Below are 27,932 nucleotides of genomic sequence, written 5' to 3' on the forward strand. Positions count from 1 at the left end.
AAAAAAATCCTTTTCAGGAAGATGAACACAACCCTGCACCCAAATATACCGGTATGTAGACACACTGAGAACACAATCATAATACTGTAGAATATTTCATTTTCACTTGGAAATTATTTTCGCTACTTTGCTGTACTACATTATTAAAATAAAATCACAGTGAAAATACTTATTTCTGATTCTTTACACACACACTGACAATAAAGTGAAAGTAAGGCAAAAAAAAAGAAATGTTTCTGGTCAGGTCTTTCTTTAAAAAATGGTGTGGCGACGCGAATTTGTTTTTTAATTTTTTTTTCCCTCGAGGGAGGGAGGAGGGTCATCAGTGTTTCATCTAGGATACTACACCAGGGGGGATTGGTCCCCTCTACTGGAATTTTTGAGGGGGATTTTAAAATTTTTGGAGGGATTTAAGTGAAACATTTAATGATATCTTATATATAAGTTTTAATGTTGCAGTGATGTCATTTGTGATATACATACTACAAGCCATAAATAACTTGCTTACACCATCCTCTATAAGATTTTTTCAAAAGTCTACAAATTTGGGTATCACTGTTGTGAATGTATAGGGCTTCCAAGAGTTGCGGACAGCTCATTAATATTCATAAGCATTAATATCCCTAAAAATTGTAGTATATTTCCTCATGCTTAAATATTATGTATGTTTGTTTGCACATATTCTGTAAGTCTGCTTTCATAGGGCTTAACATTAAAATTAACAACAGCCAGCCATTCCCACTGTACCTTCAAGGGATTTTTTCATTTTTCACTATACTGTCTGCAATTCACAAGAATGTTTTGTAGCTTCTGAAAAAATAATGTGCTTGTTTGTCACATTTTTACATTGCGTATATCACCCCTCACTACTGTACGTTTGGATCAAGATTGCCCTTTGCAAACCAGTGAGCTGTATTTTTGTAGTGACCTAGCTGGTCTTGTAGTTTTGTGCGCAGACTCAGTAGAGCTAAAACGAACAACTTAGAGGGTCAGATCCTGTGTTTTGCTGAGTTGAGTTTTTCTCAATGTCAGATTGCTCCAGTTGCTTTTTTTCAGTCATTTTAGAATGGGAAAATAACAAACAGAAAGGTAGGGTTTATTTGCCCAGAAAAATGAATCAGTGTCTGTTCACTGAATTCAAAAACCAGGCCCATTGACACCACAGCTTGCTTAAAAGTTCAATGCGCTATGCTTGTGCAGTCTACACTGAACATGTTTCTGTGACAGTAAAGTCCAATTTTTCGTGTCAATTTTGCTATCAGAATTATTTTCAGAGTGTTATGGACATTCATATGATGCACAAAAACTTCAGTTTGTCTCCTTTTCTCAATCGTACAGAAATGATGTGACACAGAAACCTTATCGGGCTAGGGCAATGAACTTTTGTGAACGTAACTCTCAACTGGCTTATATAGGCTTTCATATGCAAAATCAGCGTACGAAAATTTACGCATGGTATAGTTTCAACAGCATTTTATTGAAGCAGTTCCAAAAGTATCAAAATCGAACTAAAATTAGTCCCTTCCATGTAAATGTTCTTGCTACACTGTACAATGCCTGTTGCCACACTATTAGCAGGTGCCGATAACGGGTCAAATGCATCAAAGTGTGACACCCATGATAGCAGCCATTCCAGCCAGCTGAGTGCAGTGAGCAATGGGTCACCCCTTCTACATGCAATTGGCGGCGCCCAGCACACCAAAGAGGGGGAATCACGCAATCGCACAGCCTACATAAAACACTGGTCAGTTTTATAGTTTTATCAATATAGTCACATATATACTGTTCATGCAGTCACTGATCATGCACCCCAAAGAATTTTCTCTTTCTCTTCAGCCGTTTTGGTTTGGTGTCATAGCAATCAGTAAGTAGTTTGCCGCGGCCGCCAGCCACAAAACCGGAAAAAAAAAGGGTGACACGCTGTTGTTCAGGTGACGCGCGCGCTGACCAGAAACATTTCTTTTTTTTTTGGCCTAAAATCAGTGATTTTCAGAATTTTAGCAAAAATAAACTCAAACGAAATAAAGTATTCTACCGTACATTATGATAAAATTGTGTACCAGGAGAAAAAAAAAATTAACCCCTACCTGCTCAAGTATGTTGAATAGAAGCTGAGATATGCTCATCATTTTGTCCCCCTGTAGCTGTTTGCAAGTGTGCCTGTGTATAGCTGGGCAGTTGTAACCCTGGAAACCATCGTACAACTCAGGAATATGGCACTGTTGCAGAGAAAGTTTTGTTCGATGCGGATCTATCATCCATAAGGCATCACCAGTTACGTTGACAAACTGGTCACCCAGACTTTTGCAGTGGTAATCCCATCCAAGATGTTTGTCCTGTAATCACTTCACAATGTCATTGTGCAGTTTGAAACGAGAATTTGGTCTTTCTAAAGGTGGTAGACTTGGCCATGTTTTCTTGCTTGCGCCACTCATCAACAATTTAAAAGCATCCTTCACTGCCAACGAAGGAGTCCCCAGCTTTTCTGAGTCCCTGCTTAAATCATATCGAACATACTTCCCGAAATCGGTGAGAGCACTCACGATGACTGACATAGGTACAGACTGGAACTGACCTGCTATTGAATTGCCTACACTGCATTCCACAGGAAGATCCTCATATTCTGGCGCCAATATAAATCGGTCGCCGGAATTCAGTACTCCCCTTGACAAATCTTCAAATACTCTCATCAGCGTAACCTGTGGGATCACATCCACTAGTCCAAAGGGCTGAAGGATCTTTGTCCCACTCATTATTTGAATAGAGATTAACATATTTCAATAGCATGATCTACGACACACGCTATCAATAGCAAACGTCCATGTTATATTACCTCATTACACGGGTGCCTGATGTCTTCTCTTGATCCTTTGTACGTTAAGCATTCTGCCCAAAGGCGTCGAATTGAATTGTTGTTTGCATCAAGACATCAGGAGCGGGCGAACTGACTTTTTCGAGTTCACTAACATTTACATATACACAGGAGTTTGGGAAAAAAAAAAAGGATCGACACAGGGACTTCCGAGTGATGCGCATGCTGACCAGAAACGATCTTATTTTTTTTGGCCTAAATATTTAATTCATGCAGGCTAGGGTTTGGCTTTGTTTTTAAATGTCACAACATGCTTTTATCTTGTGCTGTATGACTGCATATGCAGCTATCACAGAGGGCAAAAATATGTCAAGTGTACAAAAGCTGCTGTCATCGATGTGGAGATTAGCCAATCACAAGTTTGGATTCATGCTATGTTTTCATTCATGCCAAAATAACACAATTAGTTTGGGTTTTTTTGCTAATGAGTTTTTTCACCGTCAGACAACACGTGTTACTTCAGTGTTCCTTCGTTCAAGCCGTAGGATTGATGACATGATCACCAAACATTTAGTGGCAGAAAAATACTAACAGAAAAAAATTTTGGTGGCAGATTGACAGGTTTTGGTGGCAAATGCCATCATTGCCACCGATTATTTCGAACACTGGTACATGTGCGATGGGAGCTAAAAAGTGATGTCTTGAGGCCCTGAATGAGCAAGTGCTTGCACTATTCAAATAGACTTAAAAGTGTAGACTTCTAAAATTGAGGGCTTGAATAATCAAGGTTATACTCACTTTCAGTTCAAATACTGGTGTATCAATGGTTTCAGCACCATGGCGCTTGAAACAAGCAGTAATCGTCTCAAAGACACCTTCTCGTATTGCCATCTGTTTTGGATCAAAGTCCCTTGTACCCTAAAAAATGAAGTGAAAGGTGACAGTGAACTGCAACAAATTATCTCTTATGATTCAGCCAAAATGGCAGCAAATAAATAGTAGCTCAAAAGTCAGCAGAGCAGCGTCTGAATGGTGAAATGTTGGCCTTGGGCGAGCTGTCATTTATCATATTACCTTATTCTGCTCCAAACTTTACCTGAAAACATTTGCTAAACCAGAAAGTCGGTAGTTTTTGTGATACATTTTGCCATCGCCTATGTTTGCCGTAAATTTCTAAGCAAGACCACGATCACTGACCGTGGCCAGATTTTGTTTTCTTGTCTGGAGCAGCAAGATATGAAGGCCAATTTGTTGTGTGGCACATTTTATTTGTCAAATGCATTGCCAACTTTTTTGGGGAGTAAAGCTGACTTGCATGGATCAGAGCAAGGAGCAAGTTGCATCCTTGTGTGTATATAGGGTAGAGTGAGTACATAGGGAAGGGTGTGTAGGGAAGAGCACTTTAGATACATTAGATTCATTAGATAGATAGAAGGCTGTCTGTTACCTGAAAATCCATCTATGCCTTTTACATGTTAAGACTGTGCTAAAACATGATTAAAAGAAAACATGTTTGCTCGAAATAAACGGATATGTAATCAGCATCTGCTCACTGACTAGTACCACCATTCAAATTAGAGATTGGTTCATCAAAAAAGCTTTATTACAATTTACTCCAAATTTTATTACAAATCACTGCAGTGATTGTTATTACAAATTACTCAAAATTTTATTACACATTGCGCTAGTTAAATTATTACAAATTACTCCAAAGTTTATTACAATTTACTGCAGTATTACAAATTACAAAAGTATTACAAATTACTGCTCTACAGTTGGCGAACCTTGGATTGAATTTTTGCTGCATGATGATAAAGATGACAGCAACAACTACAACAACAACAACAATAACAACACCAATATCCATACATTTTAGTAAAATTTATAATAATTTTCATATTTTTTATTACCAGATATGAACTGAAAATGCTCACGTGTTTCATTATATATTGCAGTTATGTGTAAATTTGAACCTTTGCCACATGTTTGCAACTTCATTGAAAGTGTTATGATCAACATAATGAATAATATTCACCACAGATTAATTCTAAATCCAAGTATATATCCCCAATCAGGAAAGTTCATTAAAATATGCAAATTAGGAATTGGCTGAAGTCAAAATGTTAAATGACTTTCAATAATGTTGTATCACAGTATCTTTAATGTACAAAGCACTTCATCAACTTCGGATATATATATCCCTAATTAGTGAAGTTTGTGAATACACCACCGCTAAGTTGAGGGAAAGAGAGGAGGGAAAGAAGAACGGAAACACCGACAAAGTATAGATAAAGCACAAAATGAAACGGCAAATCTAAAGCAGTAAAGGGCATAGAACTAGTGCCCTCGCAGATCTCAAACTAAGTACTAACAAAACTTACAATACAAAACAGTCAAAATAAAAGTAGCAAACTAACCTACAATAAAATATGAGCAAAACATATGGGAGAGGACCCCTTCAGTCAAGAAGCCGAGCAAAGGTCATTGGTGACCTTTGGGTCAAGGTCTGAATGACCTTGATAATGAATCCATCCTGAGAGGCCGAAATGTGGGAAAGGAGTGGAATTCCCGAGAAATGGGGGTCAGGATGGAATCCAAAGCCCGGACACTTGAGAGAAAGGGAAAATGAGAGGAAGAGAAAGGGGATGGTGGTGGGATTGGCCGAGCTGGTGTGGCATGAACCCAGCGGCTGAATGAATGAATGAATGAATGGGAGCGTTGAGACAAAGGCTTGATGATGTAATGTCGTGTGCAAACGTGGCTGATTGGATGGGAAGGAGGATTGATAACAGTCATAGGTAGAAGAGCTGATTGGCTAAGGGAACGACGGTGAAGATGTAGGGAAGGCAGATAGCTAGGTGTAATCACAAAACACATCTGTGATAAAACAGATTCCACTTCATTAAATATGTAAATACGGAATTAGCTGAAGTAAAACTGCTTAATGATTTTCAATAATGATATATCATAGTATCTTCAAAGTACATAGCAAGTTTTATTAACTTTGGTCAAGTAAATTCAGATATACATATCTAATTAGGAAAGTTTATTAAATATGCAAATTATCCATTATCTTTTATGTCACCCCTTAATATCTTTCACAGCTTGATGTGATCAACATTTGTAACAAGTCTCATCAAATTGTGTACAGTCTTTGTCAATATATGTTTTTTCTAAATCATTAATTATGCAAATGGGCAAAAAGTAAGAAAGCCACACCCACCAAAAACTAATAAGTTCTTGCCATTTGCAAACTAAATCTATGTACGAGATTTGATTCTGATCTGACGAGCTGTTTTTGAGATATCAAGCACACAGACAGACAGACACATACAGACATCGCTGCGACACTAGCTCACGTGTGTGAACACAGAGTGAACCAGCGTAGCGAGAAGTAAGTTTGATTTCATTTATTGGCATTTAGATTGGAAATCAAACACATCCCAAATTTTTTCAGGAAAGTGTCAAGTTCACAATTTTCAATGCGTGAATGATTCTGGATGAAAATTTATTAGTTCCAGAGACCAGCTCTGGAACTGTTAGTTTTTGCTCACTTTCCTTCTTTCTTTCTTTCTCTATTTCTCGTATTACTACCATAGAACATGCTATATGCAAATTTTACCTTCATTACCCAGAATGCATTTCAAAACGCTATCGCTCAGCTCGGACAGGTTTCACAGGCATTTCTTGTTTGTTTATTTTTTTTTATTTTGCACTGCACAAATATCAAATTGCGTTCAGCTATTAATAATTCTAGCTTTCTTTCGCTTTCTTTTTTGTTGCTTTTTGATTTTTATTTTTCTCTAAATATCCACCGTAAGTGGCGCTATACTGTTACATCATATGCCTTCCTTACTGATACTGGTTAAAACTGATCCTGGCGGACATGTTGAATTTTTGCTTTGCGATGATTCAAGCATAGCGACCGAGCGTGATCGTTCAAGAGCTTAGATATTGTGACGTTTCGGAGAGCGATCGCAATTTGAAGATGGGTTTTATAACTTTATTATTAGTTTTGCCGAAGATATTTGTATACATATACGAGGCTTTCTTTGTTGATTGTCCAGAGCTGAGTGGGTAGCCATGTGGCCTCAGTTGTCAAGTTCAACGATCTAGGTCCGATGTCTCCCCTCATCTGATATACATTTCCAAGCATTGTCGCCCCCGTATGTATCTGTTGCTTTTTTACCATACATGTAGGCATTTGTAATCCGTGTACTGTAATTCCCCAGATTGCCTTGCTTTTAGTTGTATTCTGTTGTTACCGCTATGTATCGTCGCGTACTTAGGCCGCGTTCAAAAAAAATGGTGAGGGGGGGGGGGGGCTGGAGGAATCGCGATTGAAATCTTATTTTTTTTCAGATCCCCCCCCTCAATACCCTCAAAAATTTTCAAGTCCCCCCCCCTCAATACCCTCAAAAATTTTCAAGTCCCCCCCCCAATTACCATATAACCGCATATTTATTAGGAATGCACGCAGAGTAAAAAAACATGTAATGTGTCGTTCTGCACGCAAATGTTCAACACTATCTCTTATCAGCAGGTTGTAGAGCCATATACCTAGGGCAAGTTCTTAAATTGATTCATTTTTAAATGCATCAGTACACTTTTTGGATTTCTCAGTCTAAGCCGACTTGAGTTTATTCACCTCTGGCAAGTTCAATGGCACCAGCTGAAAAGCACACTAAATGACAATCATGAGAGAGTATGAAAATTGTGTATTCCTAGCTACGTTTAACCAAATTGTGAAAAAATGAGCACAGTGATCTACCAATTTTTTTTTTTCAAAAGTACAAGACATGTACAACTTAGGTGCCGCTTATAAAATGTTTTACAAAATTGACAATAATGAAGGTTAAAATATTCCGTGAAATTAATGTTTTAATCTCAGAGATTTTGGATGTAATAATGGCAAATTTGATAAAAAATAAAAGATTCCATTTAGTCACACATTTTTCCATTTAAATTAGAGTCTTTACTATTCAAAGTTTTACTTTTGTGTTATTGGTACAATGAGATATGAAAATTCATTCACTGCATGAACTTGAAATGAATGGTTTTATATATTGATTTTAAGTGATTTTAGAAAAACTGACTTTTCATCGTATATTTGTATAAGATCAATTATGGTGACCCCATCTTTTTTCTCAAATATTTGATTGTTCTCATATGCCAGAATTCAAAAATCCATGGTAACTGTTAGTCCCCTAGTCTTCTATGTGTTACTCTCTGGCTGGATCTTGTGTACAAGTAGATGTATGTTTCACTGTCAATTGAGTGTCCTATGACCGAAACTCTTCTTAAACTACATCAGAGTCAGAGCTACATGTATCACTGTCACTGCCAGTATGTAGTAGCAGGGCAGTAGTTGTATTAACTTTTTATTTTGACAATATTTTTGTTCAGTTTATACAATTGTGTTCTTGTTCTATTCCCTACAGAATGTTGAGCTATCCAGTATTCAGCTTGCCAACACAGCCTACGTGTACCATGCATTTGCATCATTCAATTATCACCAATATTTAGACAAACGGGCTTTGTTGACAAACTGAATATTGTGTTTTTTCAGCATGCTGTAGAGAGACACCGAGAAACTGTGTTTGATACATTGCATAAAATATTGAAAAATAATCAACAGTTGAAGCTCCTGCCCCATTACAAGGCTAACTTGTTCTACGAAAATTTAATGGCATTCATATATTTTTAGACTTTTTCGAGATTTAAGACATAAAGTATAACAAAACGATTCTAGATTTTGTTTAATTATTTCTAACATTAGAACCATTGGACGACATCAAAATGTTGGGAGTCAATATTTTCAGGTCCCCCCCCTATAGGCAGAGCAAAACTTTCAAGTCCCCCCCCTCGACTACCCCAAACATTTTCGAATCCCCTCCCTGAATTCCTCCAGCCCCCCCCCCTCACCACTTTTTTTGGTCGCGTACTTAGCTCCAATGATTGTACTGCAGCTACGTTGTACTGTAATTGAAAATCTCTTTCTACAACAAGTTCACCCTATAAAAGAGGTTATGTCAAAGTTCAACTTTGTTCAAGTTATCACCAAACCAACTACACTCAAAGGCAGCCTCCTAGACCATATCTATGTCAAGTCTACCAACTCTGCCATCTACAATGCCCATATCATACAGATACTACAGTTACCATGATCCACTGCTCTATGAACTTCAGCCCTCACTATAGGTACGTGTATGCATATTAAAATCCCAAGCACTCTTTCATTCTGCACCAATCTTCGTCACATATGCTCTTTTCTTCTGCTGCTCTGGTCTCTGGAACTTCGCTTTTGCTTGCAAATGCTTTCTAGTTGTACTTAATTTCTTCAGATTGTGCCCTTCAGACCCTGAATTTCTGGCTGTTTGGGATTGAAAAATCTTATATTGACGTGAACGAGGAGTACCCAGGACCTAATAAATTATTACAGCTTGTACGCAGTAAATTACCAAGGATGTGACACAAAATAAAGCGACATTTGACAAAGTAAGCAACACTATATCGTATTTCAAAGGATGAGATTTTGTGAAATTCCTTCATTCCAAACTCTGTTGCTTGCCTACCTACTGGACATAATCCATGAATTCCGCATGGAACCAAAGTATACAAGTGTTAAATACTGGAAACTAAATTGATCTTCAGTATTATTTTGACATGCTCAGCTTTCAACAGAAACATGGCATTATACATGTTTAAAGAGGAGATGAAGTTGCCATCTCACATTAAGGATGTACGAGCGGTACGCGCGTGTGGAATTTGTCACTTCCCATAGGATTACATTGGAATTTGCTGGAAAATCAATTTCTACTATGTCATTTTCATGTAAATTTGCACAAAGCTCAGTCTAGAGAAATAAATAATAGCAGTGTTTTGCCCAGAGTGCGTTCTTGCGTCTTTTGACGCAAAATTAGCAACAATGTCCCGCAAAAATACCGGACATGGGTCACAGGGACGCACTAAAATCAGGGCTAGAATTGTAAGTCCAGCGTCCACAGAGAGACTACTTTTTTAGCTACCAAATTACATACTTGATATACAGTTATTGCTTCTCTATTGAGACAATGAAACATTTAAAATTTAGTCTATTTTTTTGTCACAATGTAAACACTATTGGAAGATCAGTCTGTTACAGTCTAGGATTCATGGTATGAGCAAGGCGATGTGCGTCCACTGGGCCCTGCAGCCTTGGGGACAGACTCAAATAGCACTGTTCACGGTTACAGGTTTGTTACTAAATATAGCTGTACGCACGCGACATTGGACACGCAGCTTGAAATGCGGACAAATATTATCAATGTTGCATACAAGGCCGTTTTTGCAGCTTGTACGTTGAGTCGTGAATACGCCTTTTAGTATTCATTGTTACACTAGCAGTTGCCTACTAAGATGTGTTTTCGTTGTTTTTGCATGCGTAATTTTCAAAAGCATAATCTAAAAATGCAGACAAATATTTCTTTTTGCATATTAATGAGAGAACAGTGACGTAAACTGTGAACATGCAGCCCTATACCAGGCCACGTACGATCCCGATAACCAGACAATGATTTCGAAAGTGGAAGGCTTGTAAAAAGAACAACAAACTCTTCACAAAGCAAATTTTATTGACCACCAACTTTGAATGAAACGTTTACTTGTAAATATATGTATAGTGAAGTGCGGAGAATCAAATTTTCAGTCACTATACTAACCCGGGCACATGGCATCAAACGGAATTGACTGTACGTGTATTTTGGTGTACTGGAAGCTCTTGACTTCACCTAAAAATATCATCAACCCCACAATTTTGTTGAAACACTATATCCCTGACTTTCAAAGTAGTAATTTGCCTTAAATTTCCCCAGAAGGAATCTCATACAACTCTCCGATCGTCTGCAAGCCAGAGAGATGGAGGTCACTATGCTGAATTCCGTATATAGTCAAGAACCCCTAGCTCGATTGTAGCTGATCTTAACAAGAACCACCTAGCTTGTCAAAACAGCGTTATGGCAATGTGCTATTGCTATCATGAGGATCAAGGAGTTCTCTCAGATATTTGTGTTTTCAAAGTATATTTTTTGCAATTTTCAGGGAAAATTGTCAGTCATTGGAGCAATTATAAAAAAGAAGAGAACTTTATAGCAGTAATGAAAAAAAAACAGGTTACTATGTGCATCAAACTGTTGTCTTCAACCACTTCTACCGTAGTTCTGGAGTCATTAGTGTAATGAAACATCTTCTTTATTTCTGTTAAACACATGTAATGCAGTAACTGGCAAGAATCCCCATAAAAGAAAAATGCGCATGAAATTGATTTCATCATGATGATGTCCTTTTTTACAATTCAAAACTGTAAATACAACTGGTTAAAATGACTTTGTCACAAACCATTATAGGAGACGTCCAGCAATCTTAATTTTAAAATGAATGTATGTATTCATGATATCAAATTCTCAATGGAAAACAACAGCCCTACATGTTTACAATACCTTTCTGCCTTGGTGACTTTGCTTTGTGTTCTTCGCTCACACATTGACCCCTATTGTAACTCAGTGTCCCCCTAATTTAACAATCATGGGACACTGTGTCCCACCTTTATAATTCCTGGGCAAAACACTGTAATAGTGATCAAATAAAATGATATGGTCACTGCCCTAAATTTTGAGATAAACAGCATTGAATTATTTCGTCCATAGAAAATGCATTGGTGACAAAATGCTGACTCGGCATTTTTTTCTCATAAATGGCAAAATTCATGGTCATGTATCTCACAAATGAGCACGGTGATCCCTATATTTTATCACACATTTTGATAATTCTTACAAAGGAAAATCCAAAAATCGACAATTTAGAGAAATGACATTACTTTTAATGTTACCAATCGTACATCCTTAAATAGCAAACTCTATAGTTACCACCTACAAGGCACTTTCAACTAAAGCTTAGAGGGAATAATGGCCCAAAATAGCAATAACCCTTCTCTTGCAAATTGTTTGATTTGATTAATTAAAAATATCGTCAATGATGCTGTAGCTTCTCCAATGTGTGGCCAGGTCAGATAATTGGTTGTTGGCATGGAGTTGTTGGCAAATAGTTGATGATGTAGGAGCATGTGGGATATGGACCAAAAGAACCAAAAAGATGATTAAATATATCAATCAGAAAAATTCTAAGCTACAGTATAAACTGCCTAAAGATAGTTCGATCAGGGATGTGGAAAGAAGTTAAGAAACAAGAAATAACAATCCTGAAATAGTAATGATGCAGTTCCCTGTTGACCTGAGTGCACGTGAAATACACAACTTGGCGTCTGTAAATTAAATGTATACCAAGTGAACATTTTAATTCACTTTTAACTGTTTATGATATGACCCATCACAATGCCATGACATTGACGGATATTGACAGACGGAAGTTGGAAGTTGACAGACAGAAGTTGCTGCCACACTGGTTTTCAACTCCAATAGCTTCTCTGTCTATAAATAGACTAGAAGCTAATAACATGAGCAGCAACACTGGATGTAAAACAAAGAAATGAGTGACATACCTTTGGGCATTTGAGTACAAACTTATGTGAGCCTTTATCTGGACCTACTCCTTTCAATTTAACCTTTGCCATCTCTTCACAGACCTGCAAAATTTCAAATAAAGTATTCCACATAATTATTTAGTAAATTCTTGATCAGATTTGAACTCAAAAACATACCGGTACTGGTATGGCACCAAGTCACCTGGTGAAGACATATCACTGTCAAAACCCCTTGCTTACATCCCAACCCTTACCAAAGTGTGACGTTCATGGCATCCATATAATATACATACATGTCATGTAGTTGTAACTCATGAGAAACATGGTGAAATATAGCCATTTATTTTCTTCCAATATTCTTGACACTTTTTTCAGACGTCACAAAAATATCAATAATGAAATAGGTATGTCAGTTTCTTACAAAGGCTCTTGCTTTTTGTTTCTCATCTGAGTTTAGAGTTGGGATGAAGTGCATATTATCAGGGTACAAAATAAAATATCAGTTGATACAATGTGCTGAATTAGTTTATTTATCTTATGTAAACCATCAAAATAACAAAGACATCCATTTCATTTCATGTTATCATCAGAAATATACATTTATTTAAAGGGAGGCAGTCATTGGAACTGCACGTGTGTGAGTTTCTTGTTTACAAACAATGTATATCATGCATGCATCCAGATACATCACTTCAACATAGCTGCAATATTTACAGTTTACAATATTCATTGCTACGTACCCTAGATACAGTATTTACATTGGTCATAGGGAAAGGGGTCCCTGGCAACCTTTGAGCAGAGGTACAACGACAACCTCCCTTAAATGAACATCAATATATAAAACAGAATCCATTTATTAAACAAATTCATCAAATCCACAAAAATAGCTTCTATGACACTTTCCTCACATTTGGTAGCCTGTGGCAAGCCAGAGTGTGTACAAAATGGTAGAGTTGACTTTTCAGCTCCTCAGATTCTAGCCCGGGGTCACTGGCCTCCAACATTGATTAGTTATATTTCTTGCCATCAATATTACGAACGATGGTCAAATATGGACAGTTGATAGCCGGCATTTACATGCGCTCTTGATAGTTCAATCACTGGTGTGTTTATCTCTATGTATTGACTACAGAGGGTGTATATCAGCACTAACCTAAACCTTCGCCTTGCCTACACACGTGATCACATGACAAGTGGAATCAATGCGCACCCTGTCTTCGACTGATGACGTTCAGATTCTGAGATCGAAGTTTTTAAGTTCAAGATTCAAGATACAAATAAAATAATTTCTAAAGCCTTTTAAAATGTAAATTATATTTTATTTATCATTATATTTCATCAAACTTTGAAAGTTGTGAAATCTGAATTCCGAATCTGCGTCTGAAGTTATAGGATCTGAGATCTCAGATCTGAATCTGAAGTGATCTGAGGATCTGAATCTGAGGATCTGAAAAGTCAACTCTACCTGTACACAATATTTAATTACCTTCCATGGACCTTAGCTTGTTATATTCATAGTAAAGAGCCTTTGAACAAATTTTGATGCACAATCCATGAAAGTATGAAATGGTTGGAATCTGAAGCAAATGTTGATCACACACATGCACTTACACAATACCATGCAACCTGGTAGTGATACAATCTCCCATACCAAGGAAAAGACATCCTCTTATTATATTGTATTGCATGGAATTAATGTAAACAATATTTGGTCTCTCTTAGGTTGCACAATCAAAGACAAAGGTAACATGTAATAATGGGCATTCTTTAGAGCTTCCACTGTTAACAGACCTTATGTTTTGAGGCGAGCGATCGCTCCGCTCGCCTACCACTCGCGCAAATCAAATTCCGCGAGAGCGATTAGCCGCTCGCACCACGGCTGGGACCCAAGTTTTTGGTACCAAAGGCACACGTTGTATCCAAAATGTAACATACTCTAATCTCCTCTGATCGACGCGCAAGGCACAGTGTAGCGAATAAAACTATGCTTTCAATATTCAGTTCACTTGACTTCAGTATGAATTACGTTCTCGGCAAGGTGCAACAATGTGATACAGTATTACAATAGCACTCATCTAGTGATGTGTATCGGCATCGGGCCTGTACACTTCAATAGCACTACTACGGTTCGGAATTTACACGTATACAAATGTACAAAGTACAGCCCTTCATTCTTACAATTTCAAACCAACTCCGTTTTCTTGGCTGCTATATTCTTTCGTAGTCTTCAAAACATAAACGGTTATCCTGCCGCAGCAAGATTTCATAGGAAAAATATGCGTGACAAACGAGGATCATATTGCTTACGCTATCGAGATCGAACGTGGAGAAAATGTCTACGATGATGAATGGCACTACACGTCGTAACTCGCGGAAACAAATGCATAATCTCTGATTAAACAGTTTAGCCTGAGCGACTGCTAGGTCTCTTGGTCCTTTAGAATAATTAAATTGACTCTGAAAAGTTGGACAGATACCCGATAATTCTGAAAAAAAAGATCGCGAAACGATTATGAGTTCATTCTACTGTAAAACTTTGAAAGACGTAAATTTTTGCGACATTTTGGCACACAGCATAGGAGTTCTGTGTGACTGTCGTAAAATGGTACCTGTTGCAGCCCTCGGCCCTCTTAGCCTTCGAGTGTACACACCGCGGATAGTGTACCTCGAAGTGGCTGTTATGATAAATCGTTTTGGTTTGTGGAATGTAAACTGGTGATCACTTTGATATATCGTGGTAAAATCGGCCAAATTAACTTTGGTTGAAGACCAACGAGCATGCAGGATGTTTCAGCGGGCTGCAAACGTAAACAAATGAAACATAACTTGACTGTGGAGTGCTGGTAGCACGATTCAGTGTAAAATCTAGTTCTGTATGCGTTCTCGGCGTAGTTCAAACTATGGAGGTAAAAAATACCTCCATGTTCAAAACCAAACATGTTTAATGACAGCACTGTTGTCTTGGTAGGTTTTGTCTTAATGCCAATGTATCTAATGTGCATACCATAAGTCTTAGTATATTTAAAAGGCTTGTATTTTATGAAAAAATCATGAAAAGGTCACATGTCCTTTTAAAAAGTATAAATTCATCTATTAGTCCGTGAATGCAACAGAGGCCACATTTTTGCATATTTATTGTTCGAAAAATGTTGAAAGTTAGCCAATATGCTATGAACATTTGGGTGGGAGAACACTGCTTATCCTGTTCCATCTATCAAAATACATAACCCCTATTTTCTCCCTTCTCTATTACATAACAATAAGAAAGACAGCTAGTCACATTGTTTTAGTAATAAATTTTATTCATGCACTCTCCATACTGTTTTCAGGGCACCTGTTCAGTCACTCTCCTTAAGTCAGCAGTGCCATATTCAAATCACAAGAGATGACACAATTTTTTTTTTCACTCGCCTGACTACTTTTAGGGGAGCTGTTAAATCACTCGCCTACCACTCACCTGGATGGTTTCAGGAGAGTGAATTTTAGCTCTCCTGCCATTTTCAAAAAATAAGCCCTGTGTTAATGATGCTGCCATACCTACATGATAATGGTATGTCCCAAACTGTCACCCAGTTAAACAAGCATCCAGTATTATAGACAAATGGGGAAACTTCCAAACAAAAACATATATACCGGTATATCAAGGAGCTTGTGGCATCAGATATGTACATTTTTTAAAGCCATTCTAAGCCAAATTTAAAAGCATCAAATCAGGGATTTGTATAGAAGCCATTACTTGACTTACACAGACAAACAATTCCATAAATATACAATTTGACAGTGGAAAGAAACAAAAATCTTTCAAACCAAATTTCCAAGCATTTTTATGAACAAAATTGTCATATTTATATCCACAAATGTAAGAGTTGGTAATTAATAACCTGACCTTGCTGCATTAAAGGTCTGGTGAAATGCCCATGTTGCAAAATCACAGAAATACAGTTGATGGTCCATAAAACAGTTACATTCATTTCTTTTTTCATTTAGCGCACGTGATTATGAAATATGGCAAAAGAAAATGCAATGTGGGCGTGTCCCCCGAGCCTCTCCAGTCGACTTTTTTCGGCTTTCTGAAGTTTGCCCGATGCCGCATCTCATAACGGGAAGTAAAGTATTTCACACCTCCGTAAGCTCCCTACGGGGGGTAACTTCTAGGGTTTCCGCTTACATGATCAGGACAGTGTCCTCCTTCACTATGGGAGAACGTTGTTCTTTTGGTGGCTGTGACAGCGGCAAGAACATGAACAGCTCAACTGTAAACTTTTTCAAGTTCCCGTCAAGTGTTGAGTGTTTGAACCATAATGTGCTTGTCTCTTCTGGTTCGTACGATCGGCCACGGTCCCTCGGCTGAGCCTGCCTCGCTACTCGCTACACAGAAGGTTGGGACCGCAATGCAAATCAACAGCATGAACACCAACACTGAACGTTGTGACTGCCATTAAAATGCACTTGTCTACAACACGGAACGTCAGGACCGCAATGCAAATCGACAGTAACTTAAAACGTAAATGGGACCGTGATTAAAATGCACTACAACCACAACACGGAAGGTTGGGACCACGATGCAAATCAGCTGCATGAACAGCAACACTGAATGTTGAGACTACCATTAAAACGAACAACAACACGGAACGTAGAGATCGCGATACAAATCATGGAGGTAGAGTCCTCCTTGATACAAATCGACAGCAACATGGAACTGGTCGTTGGGACGGCAATTAAATTGAAGAACAACGGGAATACCGGACCACCGTACGAGGACCGCGATGCAAATCGACCGCAACATGGAATGTTGAAGACCATGATTAAAGTGCACAACACAGAACATCTAGACCGCAATGTAAATCAACTGCAACACCGAACCTTGTTGCCTCGATTAAAATGCGTATGTCTGCTATGTATAGCAAAAGTTTCAATTCTCGCGAGCGAGCGTTCCTATGCCCGCTGTACACTAGAGAAAATGACGTCAAATTTATCGTGAGGGCTTGATTGCATGTGTCTAAGTTTCAATTCTCGCGAGAGCCATTTATGCATGCTGTACACCACACTCCAAACAGTGGCGGCGCTCTCACTTCCGTTTCACTTCTGCGAAGATTAAACAAAAGACTAAAAAAACCCACGTTTTTTCTTTATTTTACCATATGTTTTCAACAAAAATCAGTTTCGCCGCTGTGGCAAATTAGGATCGATTTTTTTTTCGCCACTTCGGATTTCGATTCGCATTGGCGAACGTGGCAAATGGGCAGCGCGAACAGTGTTTTGTTGCGGATACCTGGCAGAGATAAGGCGGCGTTGGACCGCTATTCGATGTAAATGAACACACCTGTGATGTCACACTGGCTAGCCATTATCCCCGCTATGGGCGTGACCTGAGTGTCGCAAAATGACCCCATGAAAGCTGCGCATAGAAATATAAAAAAAATTAACACTTGCGCATACTTTTAGGTTGCAATTCTGTTGCGAGTGTAATAGTATTGACCCCCTGGAAGATATTCAGTCACAAGAACGGGACCATTTCACCAGACCTTTAAAGGGCCTATGACATGCCCCATACAACCAAACGTAAAATCACTCTGTGGGTCTTGAAGATAGCCTACGTCACTGTCTTGCAATTGCGTATCGCCCCCCTTGTCAAGATAAAACGCAAGTAAAAGTTACGGGTGGGCGTGTACCCCTAGCCCAACTCGTTCGACTTTTTTCGGCTTTTCGAAGTTGAGCCTACGACTTATCTTAATACGGGCAAACAGTCTTTCACACCTTCGCAAATCTCATAGTATGTCCGTAAGAGTGTGAGGCAAGGCCTTCCTTTGCTCATAGACAGTAGAGGGGGGAAGAATCCTGTCTATGCTTTGCTCAGAACGTACACCAGCGTGCAACGCACGACAGAAGATTGTAAGCTTGTGTTTAGTTTGCTATAGTGACATGGTCTTTTCAGGAGATTAACAACGGTCACATGTCTCGTACGGGAAGATCGCCTTGCCGATAGAGTAAATTAAAATGACTGAAATTAAAATGACTTGTCAGGCTATCTGATTAGGTGTACTATGCTTTCGTGCAAAATATGGGAAATAAACATTACAAGAAGGATGACAGTCGATGTCACATTCTCATTCATTGGGAAACATTTGCGGCAGGAAGCTTCCCGTCTCTACACAATCGTGAACGGTGAAGACGGCGATTCAAAATGGCGACCCGACAATGCGGCGACAAGCTTTCTTTGTTTTTCTTCATCAAAACATGTACAAAATAGGCCTAACACATCACTTTTTGCAGGATTTGTTTGCTCTGAAAATGCACGGGAACATGGGTCGATTGCACCATTTGTCTCATGCTCCAAGCAGTCCAAAGAAATAATAGTTCTGTCAAAGGTCGACGTCCAACACAGCTACACTCAGAGTGATAGTTTTCGGAAAGAGTAGTGAATTTCGCCCAAAGCCGTTTCATAAATGACGAGCACTACGAATTCTTATTACCATGTACCTTTTGTGTTTATCGTCAAACTGTTAACACGACGGAAGTGGTATTTAGTGGGTCAAGTTGCAAAATTTTTTACCCCGTGTTGAGTGCGTAGTAATCGGACTGCTATCGCAGTTATCTGACGTCGTATTTGGAAAGCGAGTAAGGGCTAAATGTTGATAATTTGAAACTTCATTTTCAATGTGTTTAAAAAACTGAATGTACCCTACATATTTCGTGATATAAAGTCACGTTTAATAGACGACAATCATAGAACCACATTTCGACATGTTTGGCGCTTATACCTACCGGACATATGGGCTGTCTAGTGTGTTGGTTTCGGCACCTTTTATTGTGTGATCTGGCAAACTTTGCCAAATTTGTATAGCCCAAAATAGCTTCTACCAAACAACCTATCTAAAACGGGACAGCAGTATCACTTCACTTAATGAGGTCACACAGCTTGTAAAACGATATCATGAGTCCTCGAAATCACTAACTTTCTGAATACTGATCAACACTGTCCTCGCTGCAAGCAACTTGATAAGTCCCTGCAGCTGGACCGCCAGTGTGGCTTCCTTGCCAGTGTTTACTGGGCGTCTGTGAGCACTGTCTATATAGCTGACTTTGTTTGTGGTCTAATTTACGCAAGGACCGCTAAATACACTTTCATGACACTAGCGTGGTACAAATGACGTCAATTGTACCTGTTGCTCAATATGCAAATACTGCTGCCTGGCTCGGGTGCAAAGAGGCCCCCTGATCACCAGGCATGAAAAAGGAGTCAATTTCACCCTTCGCGCACATCTGTCTGAACTGACACAATGTGCAATCCATAGACAGGTCCCCTAGCTGAGTTTTTGAAGGAAAAAAATAAAAACTTTGGAAATCATGTCATAGGCCCTTTAAGCCGCAAAGTTTGCTGTCTATGAAGATGATACTTTTTGTGAATATACTTATGTCATCCTGCATTTTGTAAATGAAAGGCTGGTTGTTTACAAGATCTGTATATCACAACTTCTTTTAGACTCACTCATGGCTCTAATATGCTATTTTAGCTGCCTTACGAAGACAATCTGACCAATGTTTATTAAAATTTTCACAAAGTACACTTTTTTGGCTCATTCACAAATTTTAATAAACGTTAACTTCATTTTAACAAATACTAGTTACAGTCAAGCGTGTTTCTACCACAAATCATTATATATAATCCCATGGTATTTTTCTCTGTTTGACGTCATCGTACACGAGACCCGAGTGTTTTTCACGGAGCCATACAACATCGAGCTGAAGGCGAGAAGTTGTGCAGCTCCGCGAAAAACACTCGTACACAATGACGTCAAAAAGAGAAAAATTCCGTGGGATTATATATTTATCACATGAACAGTCTTTTTATTTTTCTTTGATATGGATGGATCAAAATTATTGTACCAAACTGCATGATTTTTATCGCGATTTTGTGTTTTATTTACGCGGATTACTTTCATTTAATGAGTAAAGCGGCCTATCACCCAGGAGATGTGCAAATGTTTACAGGTATATACTTTCATTCATAAATCCAAATAGGCTGAAATTTTGATAGATCGAATGGTATCTCCACCAATCAAACATATGGATTTGGTCATGTGCGCGTGTCAATAATTGTCTCATGCTGGACCGATGCCTAGGCAAGTCTGCCTTTGGCAGACATACCTTTCACCGCGCTAGCGACGGATAACCATAGTATTTTGAATTATTTAGAATATTTACAACTATACTTATGCAGCTAATGCAACGACATGATCGAAACAATAGTTATCATGCTTAGAGATGCTGTGGCTTTTAAAATATCAAAAGTTTACGACCTCGGCAAGCCTGAAAGGTTCAGATCGATGACACACAGAGTGTACACTTGTAATGGGCACTGCCGTCACCCGGTCTCCGCCAGTGGCCATCTCAGTCATCAATTTTTCATCTTACGGACTTTGATGTTTGCTGTGACACATATTGGCCGTAGGTACGTCCCAAATTGTAACTTGACAGGAACTGGCTAATCAACGACCAAGAAGAAGGTCACAGCATGACGTCACTGGTACAGTTGAACCAATCAGTGGTAGAATAAATAACGTCATATGGTAGAATCGTTCTGCGGGCCGTGTTTAGCTGCACTTGGCCTCAAAACACGGCTGATTTCTTCAAGACAATGCGAGTAACACGTTCATTGGCATGTGTTTTTGAGGACATGGTTAAATTTGTGATCCAACTAGGTATATGGGAGAGTAGTTCTGAGTGTTTTGTGTGAGCGCACGACAAGTTGACAAATCAGATGGTGTGTTTTTTGAGTGATTCTGTTGCACACCTTGTGAGTATTTAGGTTGCAGTGGCGGGCATATTGACTACTGGATTGATAGATCGGGCCAAATATTGATCTATTTATTTAGCAGACTGCCCAGCTAAGGAGCGCCTGACTGCTTGTAACTAAAAGGGATTGTCATCGAGCGCTAAATAAAATAATAAGTGATGGTATAAGTGGACTCCCTAGGTTACTAACAATTCAAACAGAATTTCTTTGTGTCTACTTAATTAATATTTTCAGTCTTGTCGGCTGGAAGCACACACAATGGTGCACTGAACACGGAGTACCTTCACTGGTAGCCTGCTGAACGATCCCCAATCATGTACATCTTACGCAATGCAAGGATGTAAAACGATAAGTAACCTTTGCTCTAATGCTGCATTTCTGTTAAAATTGTCATTTTGCCGACAACACTTTCTAATTGGCGCTAGTTCTCTCAGTTGGTACTTCACTACATGCCCTTGTGCACATGTATGATGATGTAATAATAGCTCCGTTCCATACTGCTACGGAGTGCTATATTTTCGTAACAAAAGTTTTGTGACTGTGAAATTAATAAGACATTTGAAGTCAAAGTGACTGTACACAAACCTTCTCAGAATTCGAAATGGCTTTTATATCCCTTGATTGTGTATCTTCTCTCTCTTCCTTTGGTTCTCGTTCTGTCTCCATATTATCTGCTTGGGTAGAATGACTCCTGAATCAGACTGTCATGTCATCCGGAGCTCGCTTCTCTAGAGGGCGCACTCTATGTCCATGCGTCCGGCGACCCTCCTCAGATATATATATGACAGATACCTTCAAAATCGAACAAAGTAACGTCGTTCATTACTTATTTCAAACAAGTTGACGCCCACTTTTTGTCTTGGGTACAGCTATAATGGGGTAAAGTAACTGTGTAATGTTTTAGAACCATTATCGACAGCTCAGGGTCAATAAAACCTGATTTTTGTCCACGGGCGAACATGCCAACATTTGACCCGAGTTCCGGAACCTTTGACATCGATTGACTGCAACGAGCACAGGTGGCCCAGATGTATTGAGTTTTTCTCACTTTTCCTTTCCTTTTCTTCATGCTCTGACTGATCGGAGTAAGTAAAATAAATGATTTTATAACCCGACCCGACCCGACCTCTTGAATCTTTCTTTATTTTGCACCCCATTACAAGGACGTTTATCTCTCATATACATGTTTTGTAATTAATTAGTCAACGCAAATAATTACGCTAATCAGTGGGTTTATCAGGGATTTTATGGGTTGATCAACATGGCAAAAGATAGGAAAAGTAATAATTTACATCTCTATCTTTCGCAATGTTCACCAACCCATAAAATCCTTGATAAGTCCACTGATTAGAATAATTAGTTGACTAATTAATTACAAGATGTGTACCTATGACAGATAAACGTCCTTGTAATGGAGTGTAAAATAAATAAAGAGTCAAGAGACTAGGTTAGGTTATGTAATCATTTATTTCATTTACTCCGATCAGTCAGAGCATGAAGAAAAGGAGAGGAACAGTGAAAAAAAACTCAATACGTCTGGGCCGCCTGTGCAACAACGTTGATAAAGTTGATGTCAGGCCTCAGGGCCAGGGGTCACGCGAAAATACACACTCCGAACAGTGGCGGCGCTCTCACTTCCGTTCACTTCTGTTCCCGTTAAAAAATTACCTAGCTTGTCAAAAAGTCAAACGTCACAGCTGAGAGCGACATCACTAGCGCGCTGTTAGCATGCTAGCAGGTTACCGGGTAACTGTGAAGTGCAGAACGATCGTTTAGGGAGCCAATCTGGTGTAATCGTTCCACATCATGTGATTGTGAAGGTTCAATACACTTCCTGGTCAGCAGTCATTATAGTCTCTCCGGACTTCAGTATGACGAGGAAAAAGCAAAAGGTGGATATGGCAGAGCTGATTTACGGCCAATTTTGTCGATAGAAATCTGGTATGGAATCAAGTGTCGTGTGAAAAAAAATTACAGAAAGAGTAGGTCATACATTTAGGTTTGAGCCTATCTGATTAAAATCAGACGTAGAGTACGGCGACCTGTACTTGCGCGGTATTCTTCTTGCTGTCGCCTGTAGTGAGAGGCGAGGGCAAGAGAATACCGCGCAAGTACAAGTACAGGTCGCCGTACTCTACATCTGATTTTAATCAGATTAAACTCCTCCGTGAAAAATAAGTGTTTTGATAAGAGATTTTGTAAACGTTACATTAAATATATCCAAATCATTTTTAAAAGTCACAGCGCATCTCAAATTTTTGAATATTTTTAAAGGCTACAGATTTGTATTCTGACAATCCAAGTCATTTTGTCAGATACTGCTGTGGGCTTGCTGAAATTCATTTCTATCTTGTAAAACTATATCCATTGTACATAAATATATTTTGGTGTACCAATAAACTGTTTCCTGTGAACGATATGTTTTACAGTATGATGCAGTCTTTACATTTCTTGTTGTATTCATGTAACTTATAGCTGTGGGTCCATAGCTGTGGTGTTTTCGGACAGGATTTCTGCCTTTTACGGACTGGTTTTGACTTTCACGCTTTTGACCAAAATGGTTCGAACTCACAACATACGGGTACCCAATCACCTAGCGCAGAAGCCACAGACAAAACCGCTCGGCCAAATCCCCATGGTCAACCAACCTAAAAGCAGGGTAGGGCCTAATTATCGTTTCTAAACTTTATAATTCGGTAACTTTGGGTGGGATATTTTCAAAGAAAAATTATGAGAAGAGTAATTTGCAAAGTCTTTCATTTTTTTTTTCACCACCTGAATTTTCAACGGGTAAATACAGACAAAAACACAATTCTTATGCATAAAATGCATGATATTAAATCCTGTCAAAGAATGACACTATGTCAGCAGTCAAGAAATATTAGGTCGTCGGCCAGTTAGTTACTAGTTTTGATCAGGTTGTCATGGGATCATGTTCTCACTTTTAGGCCTAATCTTTATGTTTTGGAATTATTTTCTACTAATGAGCATTGTTGCAGCGGAATGGGGTGGGTTTTGTAAGATACTACATGTAAAGCGTTGTTTTTTTTTTGGGTTTTTTTTTGGTTTTTGTTTTGGTTTTTGTTTTTGTTTTTGTTTTTTTTTTTGCGGGGGGGTGGGGGTGGTCAGACTGTGGTCTTACAGGTACGTACCAGTCACTGTACGTCAGCTGACAGTGTGCGTAGGCGTCTCATTTTGAAAGCACGTGACCGAAAATACGTCCGTTCGACTTCCGTTCATGTACGGTTCGGTGCATGCAATGACGAAATGTGTACTTTCACGTAGTACAGTATTGCGCCTTGAAGTGAAAACTTTACATTTTACTTTAACATCCCTCGATGAAACTTCCGACCATTCCCTTTTTTACCAAATCAAAAATAACGATCGGGATCCACGCTCAAAGGAAAGTGTGGTACCAAATAATGAACTTACCTAACATTTATGCCCGATATTTGAAATTCAAAATGGCTGCCATCCCAGTGTCTACTCGATGGGAAAATGAAATTTAATTTTCGCAAAAACTAAAACGGCGAGAAATTTTTCTTATTTCAAGCCCTTTAAAAGAATGGATCGCCATAAGTGGTACACCTTTTTTGAAACTGCGGTAAATAAAGGACATTTTTGTTGTGCATATTATGTGTAATATGTCTATGATTTGGACAGTTTGTAAAATCTAGACTCATAGTCATCAGTAACAAATATGATTTCAAGAGAGAGTTTGCCAAAAAAAAAGCATTGCCAAAATAATTGGAGGAGCATGTTTTTCCCTTTCGCCAAAAGAACAATTTTCTCTATTTCCCGTACTTTTGCAAAGTCACAGGTCACGTCTACTTCTCTAACAAATGCACCTTACTCATAAAAGAAGACCTGTTGCACCATGCATCACATGTGCACAGTGGACTGTCCGTCGCGCCGTGTGTCTAGCCCAGGAAAAGAGCTTGCTTCAATGCTTGCTCTGTCAAATGCTTGCAAGTTTAATACAGGGGCCATCGAACCACGGTCAACCGTGGGACGGACTACCTCGCCTTCTCGACTGGAGCTTATCAAAAAGGTCACTTTCCCTCTATTACACACATATATGAATACAGCTGTGATATCGCAGCGGTATTTGTGGCGTTCTCGGGTCATTCGGGTCATCGCCATGCCACAGTCCCCAATGACCCGAGCGCGTTCGATCATGGATGTTTTTTACATCCATCGTTCGATACACGCCAAAAGTACCGCTGCGATATCACAGTATACAGCAATCATCAGTTACACAGCCGGCCTCACGGGCGCTGCGGTTGGTTTCGATTCTCATGTTCTTCGTTTTCATCTCCACATGCTGTACACCACTTATAGAGCACGCTTGAGAGCCGTGGCTGAACCACAGGTTATCGTAACGTTGCTTGGATAGTCGTTCGAGGCGGGCGGCCGGAGGTCGCCGTTTACTTGGAAAAGTATTTTTTTTACTTCGAAAAGTATTTTTCCAAGTAAACGGCGACCTCCGGCCGCCCGCCTCGAACGACTATCCAAGCAACGTTACGATAACCTGTGGGCTGAACCAACTGCTGCTGAGCGGCTGTGGTCAGTCCTTTTCTCTGCTATCTCCATGCTATGACTGTTCCCCGAAAGGAGCTTTTCATCTCAGAGCAATTTGGCCAACTATGCAGAGCGAGAATAAAGGACCAAATCATTGGAATATAATTCAACGTCACGTCAGGTTAGCAAGTGTTCAAGTTTTGTAGTATTGTCACTTCGTCCAATTTTAAATTAGGGATGTACCATACACACTCTCTGCGTTGAGTTGACAATAATAAAGATTAAAACTTTTAGTGCGAGATACAGGGATTGAGGACTGTCGCTTTTTTAAAAGCCGAGGAGGGGGGCAGATTACTATGGATCCTCATCTGATGGCCATTTGGAAAGAGAAAGTTCTGTGTAGTAAACTAACTCGAGCGACTGTGCTCTACCGTCTATTATTTGTTTTGTCATCAACAAAACATTGTTGCTGTGCAAGTTTTTTCATTGGTCGCATGGCGCTCATCTCTGCATCTACTTGGGCGGGACTATATACTCACTCTGTTCATACGTGTTGCGTGCTTTGTTATGATGATGACGTATTTGTGACTTGGCCCGGTACCATGGATGCAAAATTCGGTTCCGTTGACAATACTGGGAGATCCGTGGTCCATCCGGGTTGGGGTCACTAACCGTCATATATTGACGGGCGATTGACTGGCTTTCGTCAATTTAGGCACTCTTGAGTTCCAGCAGTGCTCAAAGCGAGTATGAGTATGCACGTACGTGCGAATAGACATGGAACTTGGAAGGAACACCAACATATACATTCGTGACTAAGTCTTTCCTTTGGTGGCAAAGTTTATGTAATAGATATATCATGGAGGTAGTCTCTTCCTCTTACCTCCATGGATATATAAAACGAAAGTTGAAACCTATTTAAATTTTTGTTCTGTTGAGCAATTAATAGTTGGAAAAGGTCTATAGCTAGCTCTGTACAACGCCGGTAAAACACAGCCCTGCCACGCAGAGCTAGTCTATAGCCAGTGACACAGGCCTCCCGAAGTATTGTTCAAGGCGCAGAGCTACCGTGCCATGTACAACAAGGGCAAATCGCAGTCACCTGTGTCAAATTTCACAACGAATTGATATCAAATATGACAAAATTATCTTCACAGCCTTAACCACTGTCTCACAACATATCTTGGGTTGGTATAGGTCATTTAAGGTCACAGACTATGAAAATTACCGAAATTATACAAATTTGGGGTTTCCTAACACTTTGAACAGAAGATAGCATCCTTCAGAACTTTTATACAAATTACAAAGTTATCAGACAAGTGGTTTTTGAGAACAAGTTTTCTTGACCAAAATGACAAAACTGTATTAAAAACATGTTTTCTTGACCGAAAATGACAAAATTGTCTTAAAAATACAAATTGGCATATTTCTGGACAATTTCAACATGTACAACTATTGTCATCCCTGGACACCTGTACATCAAATAGAAAGGTGCCTTGTGTCAATTTCAAAGAAAAATATTTTTACGAGTTTTTGACCAAAAATGACAAAAATTGCCCCAAAACTGTAATTTTGCCATAATTTCAACAAATTAGTAGGGTAACACCCTTGCAAATATCCAACGCAAATTTGAAAGCAATTGGGCAAGCAGTTTCAGAAAAGAATAATTTTAACTTGAAATGAGAAAAATAACAAAAAAAATTCAACAAAAATACAAAATTCAAAATATCTTCATGATATACATATAACTACATAAGGTTCACCTAAGGTACTTGCACACTAATTTTCAAAACAATCAAAACAGTGGTTCTTGAGTTATTAATTTTTTACCATTTGCCTATATTTTAAGCTCATGTGCAAACTTCATTTGAACGAAATCCCATTCACAGCTCAGGATGCATCAACACACCGAATACCAAGCTGAAAAGTGCAGTGGTTCGCGAGTTTTTGATGTTGACGGACATACTATAGGTACACACATACATACATACATACATCAGGGCTCGAAATTAACTTTTTTCCCCAGCAGTCCACTTAGGCTTCCATTTTCTGAAGTTGGTAGCCCAGTGACAATGGCTGGTAGTCCATGCATATTTTAATTTAGGGATTTGTTTTCATAAACAAGAGAAAAAAAAGCTATTTTTCAAGATTTTGCCCACAAAGTGAATTTGTTAGTCATTTGACGTGACTACTTGCACAACTTTATTACCCAAAAGAAACAGGTATAATTGTTGACAATAACACTAGAAAGTTTTGTGATCAATCATTGTATTGACAACCCGTTT

At 39.0% G+C, this 27,932-nt stretch overlaps 1 protein-coding gene across 2 annotated transcripts in view; it reads right to left on the minus strand.

Moving 5' to 3' along the window:
• Positions 1–22,124, minus strand: part of LOC139130347 (histidine--tRNA ligase, cytoplasmic-like) — a 79,286-nt gene extending 57,162 nt beyond the window's left edge. The window contains exons 1-3 of one of the 2 annotated variants that reach the window (XM_070696113.1): positions 21,712–22,124; positions 12,348–12,431; positions 3,611–3,730 (exon numbers count right to left, since the gene is read on the minus strand). In XM_070696113.1, coding sequence (XP_070552214.1) covers positions 3,611–3,730; positions 12,348–12,431; positions 21,712–21,792 — 285 coding nt within the window. In that variant the 5' untranslated portion in view covers positions 21,793–22,124. Of the gene's footprint in view, positions 1–2,087; positions 3,478–3,610; positions 3,731–12,347; positions 12,432–21,711 lie in introns of those variants that run through there. The other variant, XM_070696114.1, reaches the window with a different exon arrangement.
• Between the last annotated feature and the right edge of the window lie 5,808 nt (positions 22,125–27,932).

Source organism: Ptychodera flava, chromosome 4, assembly GCF_041260155.1.
Source record: "Ptychodera flava strain L36383 chromosome 4, AS_Pfla_20210202, whole genome shotgun sequence".
NCBI classification, from domain to species: Eukaryota; Metazoa; Hemichordata; class Enteropneusta; family Ptychoderidae; genus Ptychodera; species Ptychodera flava.